A 21,300-nucleotide genomic window follows, 5' to 3' on the forward strand; every position below is an offset into this window, starting at 1 on the left:
CCGAGTCCGTGTGTGGAGCAAGGGCCGAGTGCCTGTGTGGAGCAAGGGCCGAGTCCCTGTGTGGAGCAAGGGTCGAGTGCCTGTGTGGAGCAAGGGTCGAGTCCCTGTGTGGAGCAAGGTTCGAGTCTCTCTGTGGAGCAAGGGCCGAGTGCCTGTGTGGAGTAAAGGTCGAGTCCCTGTGTGGAGCAAGGTTCGAGTCTCTCTGTGGAGCAAGGGTCGAGTCCGTGTGTGGAGCAAGGGTCGAGTCCGTGTGTGGAGCAAGGGTCGAGTCCGTGTGTGGAGCAAGGGTCGAGTCCGTGTGTGGAGCAAGGGTCGAGTCCCTGTGTGGAGCAAGGGTCGAGTCCATGTGTGGAGCAAGGGTCGAGTCCGTGTGTGGAGCAAGGGTCGAGTCCCTGTGTGGAGCAAGGGTCGAGTCCGTGTGTGGAGCAAGGGTCGAGTCCGTGTGTGGAGCAAGGGCCGAGTCCCTGTGTGGAGCAAGGGTCGAGTCCCTGTGTGGAGCAAGGGTCGAGTCCGTGTGTGGAGCAAGGGTCGAGTCCGTGTGTGGAGCAAGGGTCGAGTCCCTCTGTGGAGCAAGGGTCGAGTCCCTGTGTGGAGCAAGGGTCGAGTCCCTGTGTGGAGCAAGGGTCGAGTCCGTGTGTGGAGCAAGGGTCGAGTCCGTGTGTGGAGCAAGGGTCGAGTCCCTGTGTGGAGCAAGGGTCGAGTCCGTGTGTGGAGCAAGGGTCGAGTCCCTGTGTGGAGCAAGGGTCGAGTCCGTGTGTGGAGCAAGGGTCGAGTCCGTGTGTGGAGCAAGGGTCGAGTCCCTGTGTGGAGCAAGGGTCGAGTCCCTGTGTGGAGCAAGGGTCGAGTCCCTGTGTGGAGCAAGGGCCGAGTCCGTGTGTGGAGCAAGGGTCGAGTCCCTGTGTGGAGCAAGGGTCGAGTCCCTGTGTGGAGCAAGGGTCGAGTCCGTGTGTGGAGCAAGGGCCGAGTCCGTGTGTGGAGCAAGGGTCGAGTCCCTGTGTGGAGCAAGGGTCGAGTCCGTGTGTGGAGCAAGGGCCGAGTCCGTGTGTGGAGCAAGGGTCGAGTCCCTGTGTGGAGCAAGGGTCGAGTCCCTGTGTGGAGCAAGGGTCGAGTCAGTGTGTGGAGCAAGGGTCGAGTCAGTGTGTGGAGCAAGGGTCGAGTCCCTGTGTGGAGCAAGGGTCGAGTCCCTGTGTGGAGCAAGGGTCGAGTCAGTGTGTGGAGCAAGGGTCGAGTCCCTGTGTGGAGCAAGGGCCGAGTCCCTGTGTGGAGCAAGGGTCGAGTGCCTGTGTGGAGCAAGGGCCGAGTCCGTGTGTGGAGCAAGGGTCGAGTCCCTGTGTGGAGCAAGGGTCGAGGCCCTGTGTGGAGCAAGGGTCGAGGTCCTGTGTGGAGCAAGGGTCGAGTCCGTGTGTGGAGCAAGGGTCGAGTCCCTGTGTGGAGCAAGGGTCGAGTCCCTGTGTGGAGCAAGGGTCGAGGCCCTGTGTGGAGCAAGGGTCGAGTCCGTGTGTGGAGCAAGGGTCGAGTCCCTGTGTGGAGCAAGGGTCGAGTCCCTGTGTGGAGCAAGGGCCGAGTCCCTGTGTGGAGCAAGGGTCGAGTCCCTGTGTGGAGCAAGGGTCGAGTCCCTGTGTGGAGCAAGGGCCGAGTCCCTGTGTGGAGCAAGGGTCGAGTCCGTGTGTGGAGCAAGGGTCGAGTGCCTGTGTGGAGCAAGGGTCGAGTCCGTGTGTGGAGCAAGGGTCGAGTCCGTGTGTGGAGCAAGAGTCGAGTCCCTGTGTGGAGCAAGGGTCGAGTCCGTGTGTGGAGCAAGAGTCGAGTCCGTGTGGAGCAAGGGTCGAGTCCGTGTGTGGAGCAAGGGTCGAGTCCCTGTGTGGAGCAAAGGCCGAGTCCCTGTGTGGAGCAAGGGCCGAGTCCCTGTGTGGAGCAAGGGCCGAGTCCCTGTGTGGAGCAAAGATCGAGTCCCTGTGTGGAGCAAGGGCCGAGTCCCTGTGTGGAGCAAGGGTCGAGTCCGTGTGTGGAGCAAGGGTCGAGTCCGTGTGTGGAGCAAGGGTCGAGTCCCTGTGTGGAGCAAGGGTCGAGGCCCTGTGTGGAGCAAGGGTCGAGTCCGTGTGTGGAGCAAGGGTCGAGTCCCTGTGTGGAGCAAGGGTCGAGTCCCTGTGTGGAGCAAGGGTCGAGTCCCTGTGTGGAGCAAGGGTCGAGCCTCTGTGTGGAGCAAGGGCCGAGTCCCTGTGTGGAGCAAGGGTCGAGTCCGTGTGTGGAGCAAGGGTCGAGTCCCTGTGTGGAGCAAGAAGGGTCGAGTCTCTGTGTGGAGCAAGGGCCGAGTCCCTGTGTGGAGCAAGGGTCGAGTCCCTGTGTGGAGCAAGGGTCGAGTCCGTGTGTGGAGCAAGGGCCGAGTCCCTGTGTGGAGCAAGGGTCGAGTCCGTGTGTGGAGCAAGGGTCGAGCCCCTGTGTGGAGCAAGGGTCGAGTCCGTGTGTGGAGCAAGGGTCGAGTCCGTGTGTGGAGCAAGGGTCGAGTCCCTGTGTGGAGCAAGGGCCGAGTCCGTGTGTGGAGCAAGGGTCGAGTCCCTGTGTGGAGCAAGGGCCGAGTCCGTGTGTGGAGCAAGGGCCGAGTCCCTGTGTGGAGCAAGGGTCGAGTCCTTGTGTGGAGCAAGGGTCGAGTCCCTGTGTGGAGCAAGGTTCGAGTCCCTGTGTGGAGCAAGGGTCGAGTCCCTGTGTGGAGCAAGGGTCGAGTCCGTGTGTGGAGCAAGGGTCGAGTCCCTGTGTGGAGCAAGGGTCGAGTCCGTGTGTGGAGCAAGAGTCGAGTCCGTGTGTGGAGCAAGGGTCGAGTCCGTGTGTGGAGCAAGGGTCGAGTCCCTGTGTGGAGCAAGGGTCGAGTCCCTGTGTGGAGCAAGGGTCGAGTCCCTGTGTGGAGCAAGGGTCGAGTCCCTGTGTGGAGCAAGGGTCGAGTCCGTGTGTGGAGCAAGGGTCGAGTCCCTGTGTGGAGCAAGGGTCGAGTCCGTGTGTGGAGCAAGAGTCGAGTCCGTGTGTGGAGCAAGGGTCGAGTCCGTGTGTGGAGCAAGGGTCGAGTCCCTGTGTGGAGCAAGGGTCGAGTCCCTGTGTGGAGCAAGGGTCGAGTCCGTGTGTGGAGCAAGGGTCGAGTCCCTGTGTGGAGCAAGGGTCGAGTCCCTGTGTGGAGCAAGGGTCGAGTCCGTGTGTGGAGCAAGGGTCGAGTCCGTGTGTGGAGCAAGGGTCGAGTCCCTGTGTGGAGCAAGGGTCGAGTCCCTGTGTGGAGCAAGGGTCGAGTCCGTGTGTGGAGCAAGGGTCGAGTCCCTGTGTGGAGCAAGGGTCGAGTCCCTGTGTGGAGCAAGGGTCGAGTGCCTGTGTGGAGCAAGGGTCGAGTCCCTGTGTGGAGCAAGGGTCGAGTCCCTGTGTGGAGCAAGGGTCGAGTCAGTGTGTGGAGCAAGGGTCGAGTCCCTGTGTGGAGCAAGGGTCGAGTCCGTGTGTGGAGCAAGGGCCGAGTCCCTGTGTGGAGCAAGGGTCCAGTCCCTGTGTGGAGCAAGGGTCGAGTCCGTGTGTGGAGCAAGGGTCGGGTCCCTGTGTGGAGCAAGGGTCGAGGCCCTGTGTGGAGCAAGGGTCCAGTCCCTGTGTGGAGCAAGGGTCGAGCCCCTGTGTGGAGCAAGGGTCGAGTCCCTGTGTGGAGCAAGGGCCGAGCCCCTGTGTGGAGCAAGGGCCGAGTCCCTGTGTGGAGCAAGGGCCGAGTCCGTGTGTGGAGCAAGGGTCGAGTCCCTGTGTGGAGCAAGGGTCGAGTCCGTGTGTGGAGCAAGGGTCGAGTCCCTGTGTGAAGCAAGGGTCGAGTGCCTGTGTGGAGCAAGGGTCGAGTCCCTGTGTGGAGGAAGGGTCGAGTCCCTGTGTGGAGCAAGGGTCGAGTCCCTGTGTGGAGCAAGGGTCGAGTCCCTGTGTGGAGCAAGGGTCGAGTCCCTGTGTGGAGCAAGGGTCGAGTCACTGTGTGGAGCAAGGGCCGAGTCCGTGTGTGGAGCAAGGGTCGAGTCCCTGTGTGGAGCAAGGGTCGAGTCCCTGTGTGGAGCAAGGGTCGAGCCCCTGTGTGGAGCAAGGGTCGAGTCCCTGTTTGGAGCAAGGGCCGAGTCCGTGTGTGGAGCAAGGGTCGAGTCCCTGTGTGGAGCAAGGGTCGAGTCCCTGTGTGGAGCAAGGGTCGAGCCCCTGTGTGGAGCAAGGGTCGAGTCCCTGTGTGGAGCAAGGGTCGAGTGCCTGTGTGGAGCAAGGGCCGAGTCCCTGTGTGGAGCAAGGGTCAAGTCCGTGTGTGGAGCAAGGGCCGAGTCCCTGTGTGGAGCAAGGGTCGAGTCCCTGTGTGGAGCAAGGGTCGAGTCCCTGTGTGGAGCAAGGGTCGAGTCCCTGTGTGGAGCAAGGGTCGAGTCCCTGTGTGGAGCAAGGGTCGAGTGCCTGTGTGGAGCAAGGACCGCGTCCCTGTGTGGAGCAAGGGTCGAGTCCGTGTGTGGAGCAAGGGTCGAGTCCCTGTGTGGAGCAAGGGTCGAGTCCGTGTGTGGAGCAAGGGCCGAGTCCCTGTGTGGAGCAAGGGTCGAGTCCCTGTGTGGAGCAAGGGTCGAGTCCGTGTGTGGAGCAAGGGTCGAGTCCGTGTGTGGAGCAAGGGTCGAGTCCCTGTGTGGAGCAAGGGTCGAGTCCGTGTGTGGAGCAAGGGCCGAGTCCCTGTGTGGAGCAAGGGTCGAGTGCCTGTGTGGGGCAAGGGTCGAGTCCCTGTGTGGAGCAAGGGTCGACTGCCTGTGTGGAGCAAGGGTCGAGTCCGTGTGTGGAGCAAGGGTCGAGTCCGTGTGTGGAGCAAGGGTCGAGTCCCTGTGTGGAGCAAGGGTCGAGTCCGTGTGTGGAGCAAGGGCCGAGTGCCTGTGTGGAGCAAGGGTCGAGTCCGTGTGTGGAGCAAGGGCCGAGTCCGTGTGTGGAGCAAGGGTCGAATTCCTGTGTGGAGCAAGGGCCGAGTCCGTGTGTGGAGCAAGGGCCGAGTGCCTGTGTGGAGCAAGGGTCGAGCCCGTGTGTGGAGCAAGGTCCGAGTGCCTGTGTGGAGCAAGGGTCGAGTCCGTGTGTGGAGCAAGGGTCGAGTGCCTGTGTGGAGCAAGGGCCGAGTCCCTGTGTGGAGCAAGGGCCGACTGCCTGTGTGGAGCAAGGGTCGAGTCCCTGTGTGGAGCAAGGGTCGAGTCCGTGTGTGGAGCAAGGGCCGAGTCCGTGTGTGGAGCAAGGGTCGAGTCCGTGTGTGGAGCAAGGGTCGAGTCCCTGTGTGGAGCAAGGGTCGAGTCCGTGTGTGGAGCAAGGGCCGAGTCCGTGTGTGGAGCAAGGGCCGAGTCCGTGTGTGGAGCAAGGGTCGAGTCCGTGTGTGGAGCAAGGGTCGAGTCCGTGTGTGGAGCAAGGGTCGAGTCCCTGTGTGGAGCAAGGGCCGAGTCCCTGTGTGGAGCAAGGGTCGAGTCCGTGTGTGGAGCAAGGGTCGAGTCCGTGTGTGGAGCAAGGGTCGAGTCCCTGTGTGGAGCAAGGGCCGAGTCCCTGTGTGGAGCAAGGGTCGAGTCCCTGTGTGGAGCAAGGGTCGAGTCCCTGTGTGGAGCAAGGGCCGAGTCCGTGTGTGGAGCAAGAGTCGAGTCCGTGTGTGGAGCAAGAGTCGAGTCCGTGTGTGGAGCAAGGGTCGAGTCCGTGTGTGGAGCAAGGGTCGAGTCCCTGTGTGGAGCAAGGGTCGAGTCCCTGTGTGGAGCAAGGGTCGAGTCCGTGTGTGGAGCAAGGGTCGAGTCCCTGTGTGGAGCAAGGGTCGAGTCCCTGTGTGGAGCAAGGGTCGAGTCCGTGTGTGGAGCAAGGGTCGAGTCAGTGTGTGGAGCAAGGGTCGAGTCCGTGTGTGGAGCAAGGGTCGAGTCCGTGTGTGGAGCAAGGGTCGAGTCCCTGTGTGGAGCAAGGGTCGAGTCCCTGTGTGGAGCAAGGGTCGAGTCCGTGTGTGGAGCAAGGGTCGAGTCCCTGTGTGGAGCAAGGGTCGAGTCCCTGTGTGGAGCAAGGGTCGAGTGCCTGTGTGGAGCAAGGGTCGAGTCCCTGTGTGGAGCAAGGGTCGAGTCCCTGTGTGGAGCAAGGGTCGAGTCAGTGTGTGGAGCAAGGGTCGAGTCCCTGTGTGGAGCAAGGGTCGAGTCCGTGTGTGGAGCAAGGGTCGAGTCCCTGTGTGGAGCAAGGGTCCAGTCCCTGTGTGGAGCAAGGGTCGAGTCCGTGTGTGGAGCAAGGGTCGGGTCCCTGTGTGGAGCAAGGGTCGAGGCCCTGTGTGGAGCAAGGGTCCAGTCCCTGTGTGGAGCAAGGGTCGAGCCCCTGTGTGGAGCAAGGGTCGAGTCCCTGTGTGGAGCAAGGGCCGAGCCCCTGTGTGGAGCAAGGGCCGAGTCCCTGTGTGGAGCAAGGGTCGAGTCCGTGTGTGGAGCAAGGGTCGAGTCCCTGTGTGGAGCAAGGGTCGAGTCCCTGTGTGGAGCAAGGGTCGAGTCCGTGTGTGGAGCAAGGGCCGAGTCCGTGTGTGGAGCAAGGGTCGAGTCCCTGTGTGGAGCAAGGGTCGAGTCCGTGTGTGGAGCAAGGGTCGAGTCCCTGTGTGAAGCAAGGGTCGAGTGCCTGTGTGGAGCAAGGGTCGAGTCCCTGTGTGGAGGAAGGGTCGAGTCCCTGTGTGGAGCAAGGGTCGAGTCCCTGTGTGGAGCAAGGGTCGAGTCCCTGTGTGGAGCAAGGGTCGAGTCCCTGTGTGGAGCAAGGGTCGAGTCCCTGTGTGGAGCAAGGGCCGAGTCCGTGTGTGGAGCAAGGGTCGAGTCCCTGTGTGGAGCAAGGGTCGAGTCCCTGTGTGGAGCAAGGGTCGAGCCCCTGTGTGGAGCAAGGGTCGAGTCCCTGTTTGGAGCAAGGGCCGAGTCCGTGTGTGGAGCAAGGGTCGAGTCCCTGTGTGGAGCAAGGGTCGAGTCCCTGTGTGGAGCAAGGGTCGAGCCCCTGTGTGGAGCAAGGGTCGAGTCCCTGTGTGGAGCAAGGGTCGAGTGCCTGTGTGGAGCAAGGGCCGAGTCCCTGTGTGGAGCAAGGGTCAAGTCCGTGTGTGGAGCAAGGGCCGAGTCCCTGTGTGGAGCAAGGGTCGAGTCCCTGTGTGGAGCAAGGGTCGAGTCCCTGTGTGGAGCAAGGGTCGAGTCCCTGTGTGGAGCAAGGGTCGAGTCCCTGTGTGGAGCAAGGGTCGAGTGCCTGTGTGGAGCAAGGACCGCGTCCCTGTGTGGAGCAAGGGTCGAGTCCGTGTGTGGAGCAAGGGTCGAGTCCCTGTGTGGAGCAAGGGTCGAGTCCCTGTGTGGAGCAAGGGTCGAGTCCGTGTGTGGAGCAAGGGTCGAGTCCGTGTGTGGAGCAAGGGTCGAGTCCCTGTGTGGAGCAAGGGTCGAGTCCGTGTGTGGAGCAAGGGCCGAGTCCCTGTGTGGAGCAAGGGTCGAGTCCCTGTGTGGGGCAAGGGTCGAGTCCCTGTGTGGAGCAAGGGTCGACTGCCTGTGTGGAGCAAGGGTCGAGTCCGTGTGTGGAGCAAGGGTCGAGTCCGTGTGTGGAGCAAGGGTCGAGTCCCTGTGTGGAGCAAGGGTCGAGTCCGTGTGTGGAGCAAGGGCCGAGTGCCTGTGTGGAGCAAGGTCCGAGTGCCTGTGTGGAGCAAGGGCCGAGTCCGTGTGTGGAGCAAGGGCCGAGTCCGTGTGTGGAGCAAGGGTCGAATTCCTGTGTGGAGCAAGGGCCGAGTCCGTGTGTGGAGCAAGGGCCGAGTGCCTGTGTGGAGCAAGGGTCGAGCCCGTGTGTGGAGCAAGGTCCGAGTGCCTGTGTGGAGCAAGGGTCGAGTCCGTGTGTGGAGCAAGGGTCGAGTGCCTGTGTGGAGCAAGGGCCGAGTCCCTGTGTGGAGCAAGGGCCGAGTGCCTGTGTGGAGCAAGGGTCGAGTCCCTGTGTGGAGCAAGGGTCGAGTCCGTGTGTGGAGCAAGGGCCGAGTCCGTGTGTGGAGCAAGGGTCGAGTCCGTGTGTGGAGCAAGGGTCGAGTCCCTGTGTGGAGCAAGGGTCGAGTCCGTGTGTGGAGCAAGGGCCGAGTCCGTGTTTTGAGCAAGGGCCGAGTCCGTGTGTGGAGCAAGGGTCGAGTCCGTGTGTGGAGCAAGGGTCGAGTCCGTGTGTGGAGCAAGGGTCGAGTCCCTGTGTGGAGCAAGGGCCGAGTCCCTGTGTGGAGCAAGGGTCGAGTCCGTGTGTGGAGCAAGGGTCGAGTCCGTGTGTGGAGCAAGGGTCGAGTCCCTGTGTGGAGCAAGGGCCGAGTCCCTGTGTGGAGCAAGGGTCGAGTCCCTGTGTGGAGCAAGGGTCGAGTCCCTGTGTGGAGCAAGGGTCGAGTGCCTGTGTGGAGCAAGGGTCGAGTCTGTGTGTGGAGCAAGGTCCGAGTGCCTGTGTGGAGCAAGGGTCGAGTGCCTGTGTGGAGCAAGGGCCGAGTGCCTGTGTGGAGCAAGGGCCGAGTCCCTGTGTGGAGCAAGGGTCGAGTCCGTGTGTGGAGCATGGGCCGAGTCCCTGTGTGGAGCAAGGGCCGAGTCCCTGTGTGGAGCAAGGGTCGAGTCCGTGTGTGTAGCAAGGGTCGAGTGCCTGTGTGGAGCAAGGGCCGAGTCCCTGTGTGGAGCAAGGGTCGAGTCCGTGTGTGGAACAAGGGTCGAGTCCGTGTGTGTAGCAAGGGTCGAGTGCCTGTGTGGAGCAAGTGTCGAGTCCCTGTGTGGAGCAAGGGTCGAGTCCGTGTGTGGAGCAAGGGTCGAGTGCCTATGTGTAGCAAGGGTCGAGTGCCTGTGTGGAGCAAGGGTCGAGTGCCTGTGTGGAGCAAGAGTCGAGTGCCTGTGTGGAGCAAGGGCCGAGTCCGTGTCACCATACCTTTGTGCCTCGTAGACACAGGAACTAGTAATGTGCAGTCTGATTTGCCCTTAGTTGTTGTAATTCAGCAACAATAAATGCCATGCATATGTATACCCGAGACTCTACCATGTCAGCAATTGGTTTGTTATAAAGCAAGTTCTGTACTAAAATGTTCACCAGCCTTGTAAAAATGCCATCTGCACACCTTGGAGTTCACTATTCCCAACAGATCATTCATTAGATCTTAGGTCTTCAAGAAATAATAATGTAAGAAATGCACACAATCGCAATGATTTGCAGCAAAATTGGATGACCGAGAATTATGATTTTAATGCAACATTTTAAGTATCTAGAGCTGTACAGTTCTGTGGTCGCCAAATACAGCATTGCAGCAGTTAAAACCAAGCTTTAGTTAATAGTTGAAGAAAGGACAATGTTCTGATTTTTACTTGAGCTAAACCTAGATGTTCTTGGTTCAACAGGTATTCCACCGGTGTACTATACCCTTTTTGCTCTGATGAATGAGAAAGACCGGTCTTGGTATCCTCCAAACTATGTCTTCCATGTTGATGAATCAACAGATGAATCCACCATCTATCGACTAAGGTAGGTTGAAATCTCCAACCATTAATGGGAATAGTCAATAAGCCATACAGGATTTTGTCAGAATAAAGGAGATCATATTTTGAAATCTCTCCCAAGTTTGTCATTGGTCTTTTGAACACGATTCATGTTACATCAGAGCCCAAACCTTGGAGGAGAACTTGGTTATGTAATGTGGACTAAATCTAAAATAGCACACCACCAGGCAACTACGTACAGGTTAAACCTTCCGTCTAGTTTTGCATACAGATGAAATAACATACAGAAGCAAAAAGACATGGCAAAATATGAAAGAGCACAATACTTAAAGTGAACGGGAATTGGCCAACAAGAGAATAATAGTTTTTTCAGAAAGCTTCCTCTTAAAATGTCTTGGCATGTAAGTTCCTTTGGATGAAACAGCTAAGCTTTTCCTTTCGTTGTCTGATTTATGTGTAGAATACGTGACTCATAGGTGCTCACGAAGCCTGGATGGCTTTGACAGAAATAAAGACAACTGAAAGAACATATGTTTTATGCAGTTTACTCCCTTTGAAAACAATGCTGTCAATTTCTTGAGCAAAGGCACAATGCATGGACTGCTAATGGCAAATTAAACATATATAGGGTGAAATTCGTGAATGCTGGAAAACTGGCGTGGGCACCGCGATGCGAGATGCGCCCGTGCCTGTTCAAAAACTCAGGCAGCACGCCATTTTCATGCTGCCTGCTAATTACCAGATAGGAGTTCTTAGCCTAGCGCTGTGAGCTGCCTTCTGTAGGTAAACAAAATTAAAAATTCCTGCAGCACTCGGCAGTCTGTGCCTCTTAAAGGTGAGCTGCCTTCTGCTGATCAAAAATGCTAAAAGTGCTTCAGCATTAACACACATGGCTCAACGGGCTAGGGTAAGGGCCCCCAGGATCTCACACGCAGCACTCCAGCTTTGTGCTGGGGGTTAACACTGGAAGAGAGGACCTCTACCCACAGGGCCCAGGAGGCCCTCCAGAAAGAAGGATGTGGGACCAGATCGCTGAGGCTGTCACTGCCAGCAGTGTCGCACCCCCCGCCACGACCTGGCTCCAGTGCCCAAAGATGATTCATGACCTCCGACAAGGTCAGTGAATGCATCTTCAAAAGCCATCTCCTACTAACTTCACACACTGCTCAATGCATGCCCCCCCCCCCCAGCCCATTCACCTACCAACAATCTCTACGAAACACGAGGCAAATCTCACATTCCTAGCTTCACCACACTCCCTTGGAGGAGACGGTGCTGGCCATTCTTAGCAGGGGCATGGCTGAGTCCTTGGCCAGTGGCGGGGTTGAAAGAATACAAGATGCTGGGTATCCTAATGCATTATCTTCCTTCTCACATCCCACTTTCCCCTCATCCCACAAACTCTTCTGATTTACAAGCTGCACATGGTGTAAGGATGTACCTCTTGCTTTAGCCCCCTCTCCTTTAAGATTAGGATCACAGGTCACACACACATTACCCAAAGGGTCATAGGAGTTGTAAGGCTTTTTATTAAAGAGCTACAGTTTTAAAGCAAAATCAGATATTACATGTGGTTTAAGCTGAGTATAATAGATATACAACCCGTGACAGTAGAGAGCGATCTACGACTCCCGAAGCGGAATTCAACAACCGGACAGATGGTGAGGCAGTACAGTGGACTCGGATTGGGTGGATTCCTGCAGTCTGCTGCAATGGTCACTTCCGTTGGGTCATCCCTCGAGCTGTTGGAGGTGTTGGGCCGTCAGCCACCTCTGAGGCTAAACTTGACCAAGGTGTTAGGCCATAGCCACCTCGGGGAAGCCTTCGGCGCTAACTGCCTGATTTCCCCTCTCGGTTGTCTATATATTTAGTTATTTCAATGGGCTGGTGATTACCTGGTGTCAATCATTTGTACCCCATCCTATTGTCCAATTACAAGGGAGAGGCTACCTATGACAGCCCCCTCCCAGCCTCATGAGGTCATTGTCCTCCTCATCACTGTTCTAAAGGTCTTGTTGCCCTCTTGTAGACAGCTTGTTTATCCTACAGCTCCTTGCTGCATCCCTAGTTATGCCCACTCAAAGGCCTGTTTTTGTGTTCTGACCTTGTAATTCAACTCTCTGTACAGCTATTTTTCTGATGTGACTGGAAGCTTTCTGTGTCATCAACTAAGGCAAACTGCTGATCTAGGGAACCCGTGACAGACTATTATTTCTTTCAATCCATGATTTCTTACACTTCCCACCACAACCCTACCCTTGTGCCTTCCTCATTTCACACACCCAAGAAATCCAGCCTGCCTAGCCAGTAGTTGACCAAGAAGGAGTGGAGACTGATGAAGAAGAAGAAGAAGAAACACCGTAACTCGATTTCACACTCCCAGCCACCAGCATGAGGTTGTCCTGCAAAGGCCATCTGCAGTCTCCCCCACTGAAAATCAGCAGCCTTCTACCAGCCATGCTGCAGCCACTGGGGTAGCACTGCATAGGAGCACTAGGATAGGCAAAGGCACACACAAGACAGTCAGTAAGGGAATGCATAAAGGTGAAAAGTTGATTTCTTGATATCATATTGGATGGATAGATGTATAAAGTTATAAAGTTGGATTGGAAAGTTTGCTTTGTGGTGGCTTTTATTTCCGCATTGTGGCCAAGAGGACGCTGTGATGGTCAGTAACAGAGGGAAGGTAAGGCATGGGACAACTGTTGAAAGGAGAATTGGGGTTGTGTTCACTGGTACCGCAGGCGGATGATTCGATCCCAGATATCCCGGCCAGAAAGGGGCTGTCTGGGTTGCATCCTTCCTTCCGCTTCCTCCTCGTCAGCTTCCTCCTCTTCTTCTTCCTCCTCCCTCTGGGAGCAGCTTGTCCCCTTTGCTACTTCTGCTTCATCTCCATGTGATGTTGCAGCCCACGGGGGACTGCAACTGGAGCCCCCAGGACTGGGAGCAAGTGGTTGTCTCAGAAGCCTTCCTTTAAGCGTCAAAGCCTTGCAAACATCCAGCAGCACTCCTTGCACACTAACAACTTTTCAAATGTATTGCACCAAGCCACTACTCCAATAAAATGTAAAGAAACCAGTCCAAAAGCAAAAATCTGTTGTGAGTGTCCCTTTAAGAAGCATCTCCATTGTATTGCTGCATGCATGTTCTTCTGTGTGTGGTTTGGAGATGGCATTATTAAGAGCGGCGATGTCCAAAAATCACAGATGGTGCGTCAATTCAGGCATTGCATGCCAATTGACGTCACAATCTGGATTGTTTAAATATGTGCAGCGAGTGCAAAATGTCGGCTGCCGCGTTCCGTGCCGGAATCAAAGTGGCCGCCATCTTTTCTTCCAAACTGGCCTGAACGGCAGGTGCTAAAGGCTCCAATTTTGTGGCCATATTGAATCGAGTTTGAAGCACCTTTGTATATGCAATATAATTCACCTAGATCAAAGAACCTTTGGGTCTCGGCTCAATAGCAGCACTCTTCGAGTTGTGGGCTCAAGTCCCACTCCAGAGACTTGAGCACATCATCTAGGCTGACACTGCTGTGCATAACTGAGGGATGCTGCACTATTGGAGATATTGGGGTAGAGTTTTCACTTTGGCTGCATTCGGCGATTCCGGTGCAAAATCTGTCATAAACCAGCGTAGTAGGGCAGCATTTTAAAATGTGATTTTTTTAACAGAAATTTTTGTTTTAAAAAATATTCCTTGATGTATTTAAGAGTGGTAACTTGGTAAAGTTTAATTAATGCAGCTGAAAATGGGTTTATCACAAAAAAATATGCATTTTAATTCAGTGTCAATCCACCACCTGCGCATAACCCGATTTTAAATTACTGTAAATGACTTTGAAAAAAATAGCAAACTGTTTTCTGGTTAGATTGGGGTACAGTAGTCAATTCCTTAGTAATTTTAATTCATTCAAAACATGCCTATTAGTTTCCTTGTGCCCAAAAGATCCAGATTAATTTTTGGAGCCTCCTTGAAGGCCCGTAAACAGGCGCAGTTAGCGGAAACTCCCCATGGTGATTAATGCACCCAGGGTACGTGGCCAGGTTTGTGGGTGGGGCCTGCTTCCAGCGCGATGTTTTAAAAACTTAGCGCAAAAGATCGCGGAAACTCGAGTTCTGTTGAACACAATTTGCGCTTAAAATTCCGCGATAGTTTTTACTGGTTGCACTGATATTGGGCGAATCGCGCTGAAGCAGCCTGCGCAATCGAGTGGAAACTCCCTGTCATTCAGATGAGACGTTAAACTGAGGCTCTGTCAGTCCTCTCGGGTGGGCATAAAAGATCCCATGGCACAATTCGAAGAGGAGCAGTAGAGTTCTCCCAGTGTGTTGGCCAACATTCAACCCTTAACCAACCCCACTAAAACAGAGTAACTGGTCATTTAAGTCATTGCTGTTTGTGGGACCTTGCTGAATCTTGCCTACATTACAACAGTGGTATGCTTCAAAAGCACTTCATTGGCTGTAAAGTGCATTGCAACATACCGAGGAAACTAAAAGTGCTATATAAATGAACGTTTGTTCATTCTTTCATTCTTGATCAAATATTGTTGTCTGCTTTGTAAAGCAATAATGTCCTGTGCCTTTCACATTGAAACCTAGTGTAAAGAGAGCAATCTCCATTTTGAGCCCTAGCTTTTAAAACTATATGAAATCAAAGGCAAAATAAATTCTGTTTGCCACAGTACTCTGCTCTCTTTGTAAAACATCTCAACGGGTATTTGCCGACTCTTGACTGGCCATCTTTCAATGACATTGCTAACCTGCCATAGAGGGATGAACCTAAGTTTTGTCACTCCAAGACTCCAAAGTCTTTATATTATAAAAAGGTTATAGGATAATTATGATTGTAGGGCATGTAGTATTACTGTAGCGTTGTGATATGGTTTCATTAGGTGAGAAATTGGGGGTAATTTTAACCTAATCTCCCGACAGGAAGCTGACTGGATCAGGTGAGCTGCCAGTTTTACACCTATTGAAGTCGATGGAAAGTATAGTCGGGTGGGCTGTAAAATGACTGACTGATCCGATCCCCTCAGTTTTCCACTGGGCGTTAGGTTAAAATTACCCTCAATGCATGTTACACATGTAATATACAGCCCCCACCACTTAAAACATCCACGCTTACACTGAGCAGTCACCTATATGTTCCAGAAAGTGATAACCTTTAGGCATTTGCATTAACGTCTAATTTAAAGTGACCTGCTGCAGCGTCTTAAGTGCTCCATTTATTTCAAGCAGCAACAGCTGTGCTCACTCCTCTGCACCTCGCAGTCTTCATCTACAACATTCTTGTGAATTACACACGTTACAAGTTTTCAGGGTCATGAACAACAGAAAACCTTGAATTGTGTTTGTATTTATCATTTCTTGTCTTTCCCTATATTTTCTTTGAGGACTTGTCCGTCTGTCCCTCTTCCTAGGGCCCCTCGGTGATTATTAGCAGTCCTGGGTGCGCACACTCTCACACACTCTCTCTCACACACTCTCTCTCACACACTCTCACTCTCACTCTCTCACAGACTCTCAATCTCTCTCACTCAATCTCTCACTCTCAATCTCTCACTCTCACACACTCTCACTCTCACTCACACACTCTCACTCACACACTCTCTCTCACTCTCACTCTCTCACACTCACTCTCACACACTCTCACTCTCAATCTCTCACTCTCAATCTCTCACTCACACACTCTCACTCTCACACACTCTCACTCTCAATCTCTCACTCTCAATCTCTCACTCACACACTCTCACTCTCACACACTCTCACTCTCAATCTCTCACTCTCAATCTCTCACTCACACACTCTCACTCTCACACACTCTCACTCTCAATCTCTCACTCTCAATCTCTCACTCTCACACACTCTCACACACGCTCTCACTCACACTCACTCACTCACTCACTCACTCACTCTCACTCACTCACTCACTCCTCACTCACTCACACATTCTCACTCTCACATACATTCTCACTCACATACATTCTCTCACACACACACAGCCAATCCTGGTAAAAGGAGGTTCTGGTTTAATTGAATTCAGAACTTAAGATAATTTGATTATAAAGATTACACATGGGATGTTACAGGTCATTGGAGTAAGAGACTTAACTTTGCCCTAGAAACATCGCTAACAGGTAACAGGCAGCAATGTAACAGGCTGTGGCTGATCCTAAGGCGCACACCTTAAGATTTAAATATTCGTTCAGTTATTTGAAATGCACTTTAACTTGCAACTATTTTTTAAAGAAGGGATTTCAATATGCAGATAGTTCGACAGTTAAATTGAAAGGTAGTGTAACTGGAGACTGAGTGAAATGGAACCCAGAATTCTTTCTAGATGTGTGTTGCAGCAATTAAACTGCCGGTTAACCATTACAAATCCTTTCACCCCTTATTAATTGTATTTTACCTCAGCTCCATATCTCACCACTTTCTGGCAGGATGCAGCTTTACAGAATCCGTAAAGTAACAGTCCTGCTCTTTTAATCTCATTCTTATGGGGAATACTTACCGCGTTACACTGGCTATCATGCACAGCCGGCAACTCGCGTTTGCACAAATGCGCCGGCTATAAGCGGTGGGGGACTGCATTACAAATTTCGGAGCTATTCGGGTTCTCTTGTTTCGGCGAGAGATGTTCAAAGATTAGGAAGCAGCACTGTAAATCATAAGATCCTTTTGTGCTAATGGATGTTGTATGCAATTAGGTTTATTTGCATTAACGGCCTATGGAGTAAATTGACTAAGAACTTAATTGAATTACCAAAGTAATCCTTTTTATATTCCCTCCACAGATTCTACTTTCCACACTGGTATAGTCCTGGAAACAGTAGAGCCTATCGCTATGGTGTTAACAAGGGTGCAGAGAGCCCCTTTATTGATGATACTATAATGATGTATCTTTTTGCTCAGGTACAGTTTGTTATATGTTTTAAAAAGAAAAGAAAGACTTGCATTTATATAGCGCCTTTCACAACCATTGGATGTCTCCAAGCGCTTTACAGCCAATGAAGTACTTTTGAAGTGTAGTCACTGTTGTAATGTGGGAAACGCGGCAGCCAATTTGCGCACAGCAAGCTCCCACAAACAGCAATGTGATAATGGCCAGATAATCTGTTTTTGTTATGTTGGTTGAGGGATAAATATTGCCCAGGACACCGGGGATAACTCCGCTGCTATTCTTCGAAATAGTGCCATGGGATCTTTGACGCCCACCTGAGAGAGCAGATGGGGCCTTGGTTTAACGTCTCATCTGAAAGACGGCACCTTTGACAGTGCGGCACTCCCTCAGCACTGCACTGCAGCGTCAGCCTAGCTTTAGGTGCTCAAGTCCCTGGAGTGGGACTTGAACACACGACCTTCTGACTCGGGCGAGAGTGCTGCCCACTGAGCCACAGCTGACACTTAGACCAGCAGTTTCAGCTTTGATAGCATTCATAACTACAAGAGAAAGGTTGAAGCTTAAATTTACCGCAATATATACAGCCTATAAATGTTTTAACTGTATAATGAGAGAAATCTTTTCATTGAGCCCTTAATTGGTCTATATTTGTCCAACTAAGCGATGCTAATAAAGAAGGCATGGCCTAGATGGTGACCTTTCAATAAATCAATAGTCTCATATTACACTGTAGAAATGGAAACTTTTATACATCAGTAGAAACCCTATTTACCTGCCATGGGAATCGTGTAGTTTCGCTTCTGCCCAACTTGAAAGCTAAATGTATCTCTGCAGCTACTTGAATTGCAGTGAGGGAAATCTTGACACATTGCTGTATTCTGATGAGGAACCGTAATTAAGACAAGGGTGTCCATTTTCATACTGAAAATAAGATTTTGTACATAGCTCTGTCTTTTAACTAAAGACAAGGTGACCCCCCGCCCCCAAATTAACTATAAAACCATAGAAGTTTACAGCAGAGGTTCAGCCCATCGCGTCTGTGCTGTGTAAGATCAGCCATGATCTTATTGAATGGCGGAGCAGGCTCGAGGGGCCGATTGGCCTACTCCTGCTCCTATTTCTTATGTTCTTATGTCTCTTTGCTGGTGCAATCTAAAACTAATTCCACTTCCTCGCACACTCGTCCTATATCCCCCTCTACATTAAATATTTATCTAATTTACCCTCTGCCTTAACCACTCACTGTGGCAAAAAAATTCCATGCTTCAGTGAACCTTTTTTTATTTCGTTGTGTGCGTCGCTGGCAAGGCCAGCATTTATTGCCCATCCCTAATTGGCCTTGAGAAGGTGGTGAGCTGCCTTCTTGAACCGCTACAGTCCGTGTGGTGAAGGTACTCCCACAGTGCTGTTAGAGAGGGAGTTTCAGGATTTTGACCCAGTGACGATGAAGGAACAGCTGATATATTTCCAAGTCAGGATGGTGTGTGACTTGGAGGGGAACTTGCAGGTGGTGGTGTTCCCATATGCTTGCTGTCCTTGTCCTTCTAGGTGGTGGAGGTCGCAGGTTTGGGAGGTCATCAGTCAGCTGCAGATTCCGCTGGTGGACGGGAGGGAGCAATCTGCCAAAGGGTAGATTATTGTGCAGCTTGTAGTGGAATTTTTTCAACCCACTTGTATTTAGTGTAGAGTAGAGTAGGGATTGCACCTGGAAAACCTGCACTCTTAAGGCCCCAAAATGGCAGGCAGGAAGCGCGGCAACACCCCAGACTGGAAGTGTGTCGCCTGCCATATTAGGTACCGACAAACAAGAGGTGTCCTTTACCCATGCCTGAAGTAGGCATTCGGCCCTTTGCATATAAGGGACCGATTGCCTGCTTCAGGTCCCTGCTGCAACATTGGTTTGGCCTCTAGGAAAACCAATCCTAAACATCGCCTACATTAAAAAAAAGAAAGTACTTATAATCACCAGCCCAATCACTGCTACTCCCAATCCCGAGATCCCCGACCTCCAAGCCATCAATGCCTGCCCCCGATTTCTCCCCCCCTGGCCCCCGATCTCGCCCCCGATCTCTCCCCCGCCGGCCCCCGATCTCTCCCCCCCCGGCCCTCGATCTCTCCCCCCCGGCCCTCGATCTCTCCCCCCCGGCCCCCGATCTCTCCCCCCCCAGCCCTCGATCTCTCCCCCCCCCGGCCCCCGATCTCTCCCCCCCGGCCCCCGATCTCTCCCCGCCTGGCCCCCGATTTCTCCCCCCCCCCCCGGCTCCCGATCACTCCCCGGCCCCCGATCACTCCCTGGCCCCCGATCTCTCCCTGGCCCCCGATCACTCCCTGGCCCCCGATCACTCCCTGGACCCCGATCTCTCCCCCCGTGGCCCCTGATCTCTTCCCCCCCCCCTTGCCCCCGATCTCTCCCCCGCTGGCCCCCGATCTCTCCCCCCCTGGCCCCCGATCTCTTCCCCCCCTGGCCCCCGATCTCTCCCTCCCCTGGCCCCTGATCTCTCCCCCCCTGGCCCCTGATCTCTCCCCCCCTGGCCCCCGATCTCTCCCCCCCTGGCCCCTGATCTCCCCCCCTTGCCCCCGATCTCTCCCCCCCTGGCCCCCGATCTCTTCCCCCCCCCTGGCCCCCGATCTCTCCCCCCCGGCCCCTGATCTCTTCCCCCCCTGGCCCCCGATCTCTCCCTCCCCTGGCCCCCGATCTCTCCCCCCCTGGCCCCCGATCTCTCCCCCCCAGCCCCCGATTTCTGCCCCCCCGGCCCCCGATCACTCCCTGGCCCCCGATCACTCCCCGGCCCCCAATCACTCCCTGGCCGCCGATCTCCCCCTGGCCCCCGATCTCTCCCCCCCTGGCCCCCGATCTCTCCCCCCCGCCCCCCCGGCCCCCGATCTCTCCCCGGCCCCCGATCTCCCCGGGTGGAATACAGCTGAGTACACAGCAGTATGCAGCTGGTAATGGCTTATTTTGGTTCAGTAGCATTTCCCCAGCCATTCTTTATACTTCAATGATTGCTGGACAGATAGAAAGACAAATGAAGGTATTGGAGCATCATTCAGTGAATGTTGCACGGGTTGAAATGATTAGTTTCGTAATCCCATGTCCCCAGTGGAGAGCTACATTCGGAGGTCAAAGAATTGATAATGTTGTAGCCTCATTTCCAACCCTCCCTTTCTTTGAGGACTTCATCTTCTCTGGGATTGCAGTATTAACCCGGGAATGTGTTTCTCTAATTCTCCAGAATTATTAAGCTATGTTAGAAATGTATAAAAATTAACTTCTGCAGATTTTATGTGGTAAAAGCCAAGCATAGTAGTTGAAAACTGAATGACATATATGGGGGGAAAAAAGAGAAAGGAACATAAGTGGATTGTGTTACAAATGCTAGGATGGAAGTCTGCGTGTCACACTTTACAAGACAAGTTATCGAGCTCTGCTGTTCTGTAGGAGGAAATGCCAAGGGGAGGCCAGCACTTCCTCAAAGGAGAGGCATGGGAATGTCACTGGTACATTAAAGCCCAATGCAGAAATGAAGAGAGAATATCTAACCCTAGCATATTTTTCATAGTGGCGTGATGACTTTGTTAATGGATGGGTAAAAATACCAGTTACACATGAAACGCAAGAGGAATGTCTTGGTATGGCGGTGCTCGATATGATGAGAATGGCAAAGGAGAAGGACCAATCCCCTTTGGACATCTATCACTCAAACAGGTGAGAAGGCAAATATTTGTAATCGTTTTCTTCCCATTCCATTAACCTTGCGACTACTTTCTCAGCCCAGAGACTAGAGACAGATAACCTGTGGATAGGAAGAAATTGTGATCACATGGGGATTTAACTTAGAAGTAATATACCACAGTGGACCCTTTGAAATCACTGTGGGCATGTAACCAAAAAGGTGCTAATTGGATTTTGGTGCCAGTAATCACAAGATAGATACAGATGAAGGACCAATAAAATTTAACCATCAAGAAAGACCCTACATGAATGGAGAGGTTGATGAGGGTAGTGAGATTGATGTTGTGTATATGGACTTTCAAAAGGCGTATGATAAAGTACCACATAATAGACTTGTTAGCAAAATTGAAGCCCATGGGTTTAAAGGGGCTGTGGATGCGAAATTGTGGTCGGAGCGGGTGGGGGGGAGAGATCGTTGTCGGGGTGGGAGAGATATCCCGAGGCCTGGGAAACCCGACTGAAACGGGTTAAAAATAAAAAGCCTCCATAACAGCTGTTAACGACCGACCCGCCTCCTGAGAGCAGATTGGTCGCCTGCCCCCGTCCTGCCTCCATTAAAACCGGAAGTAGGCAGGGTCGGGTTTGAAATTTTTTAATTTTAACTTCTCTCCCGACCCAAAGCCACCCACTCTTGGGGATTAAAATTACCGCATAGAGTACAAAAGCAAAGAAGTGATGCTAAATCTTTATAAAACACAGGTTAGGCCCCTGCTGGAGTGTTGAGTGAGTTCAATTCTGGGCACCACACTTCAGGAAGGATGTCAAGGCCTTGGAGAGGGTGCAGAGGAGCCTTACTAGAATGGTACCAGGGATTAAAGACTTCAGTTACGTGGAGAGACTGGGGAAGCTGGGGTTATTCTCCTTTAGAGTCGAGAAGCTTAAGGAGAGGTTTGATAGAAGTGTTTAAAATCATGAAGGGTTTTGATGGAGCAAATAGGGCAAATGGAGCAAACCCAGTGGCAAAAGGGTCGGTAACCAGCAGCGTTCCCTGTGAGCCGCGCAGCACTCGTGAGCTCCCGCGCAGCCAACTCTCTGGCTTTTAAATGGGGAACACCGCGCATGAGCGGCATTTTGAATGAGCCGTACACCCAAAAAAAAAATCCAAGGGAACATTGGTAACCAGAGGACACAAATATAAGGAAATTGGCGAAAGAACCAGAGGTGACATGAGGAAAAGAACATTTAGCGCAGCGAGTTGTGATCTGGAAGGCACTGCTT

General features: G+C 53.3%; 2 protein-coding genes across 6 annotated transcripts in view; one reads left to right on the forward strand and one right to left on the reverse strand.

Moving 5' to 3' along the window:
• Nucleotides 1–21,300, reverse strand: part of dnah6 (dynein, axonemal, heavy chain 6) — a 1,317,984-nt gene that overhangs the window by 1,156,204 nt on the left and 140,480 nt on the right. The window lies entirely within an intron of this gene.
• The window catches only part of LOC147124821 (tyrosine-protein kinase JAK2-like), a 414,008-nt gene that overhangs the window by 283,231 nt on the left and 109,477 nt on the right, over nt 1–21,300 (forward strand). For all 3 annotated transcript variants that reach the window (XR_015079093.1, XM_085993603.1, XM_085993613.1), the window contains 3 exons: nt 9,342–9,465; nt 16,243–16,360; nt 19,910–20,055. Coding sequence is in view for 2 of the 3 variants with exons in the window: in XM_085993603.1 (XP_085849729.1) it covers nt 9,342–9,465; nt 16,243–16,360; nt 19,910–20,055 (388 nt within the window). In the remaining variant the exon portion in view is untranslated. The remainder of the gene's footprint in view (nt 1–9,341; nt 9,466–16,242; nt 16,361–19,909; nt 20,056–21,300) is intronic.

The sequence above is a fragment of the Somniosus microcephalus genome, chromosome 1 (assembly GCF_052327205.1).
Source record: "Somniosus microcephalus isolate GS21.2 chromosome 1, FLI_Smic_1.0, whole genome shotgun sequence".
Taxonomy (NCBI): domain Eukaryota; kingdom Metazoa; phylum Chordata; class Chondrichthyes; order Squaliformes; family Somniosidae; genus Somniosus; species Somniosus microcephalus.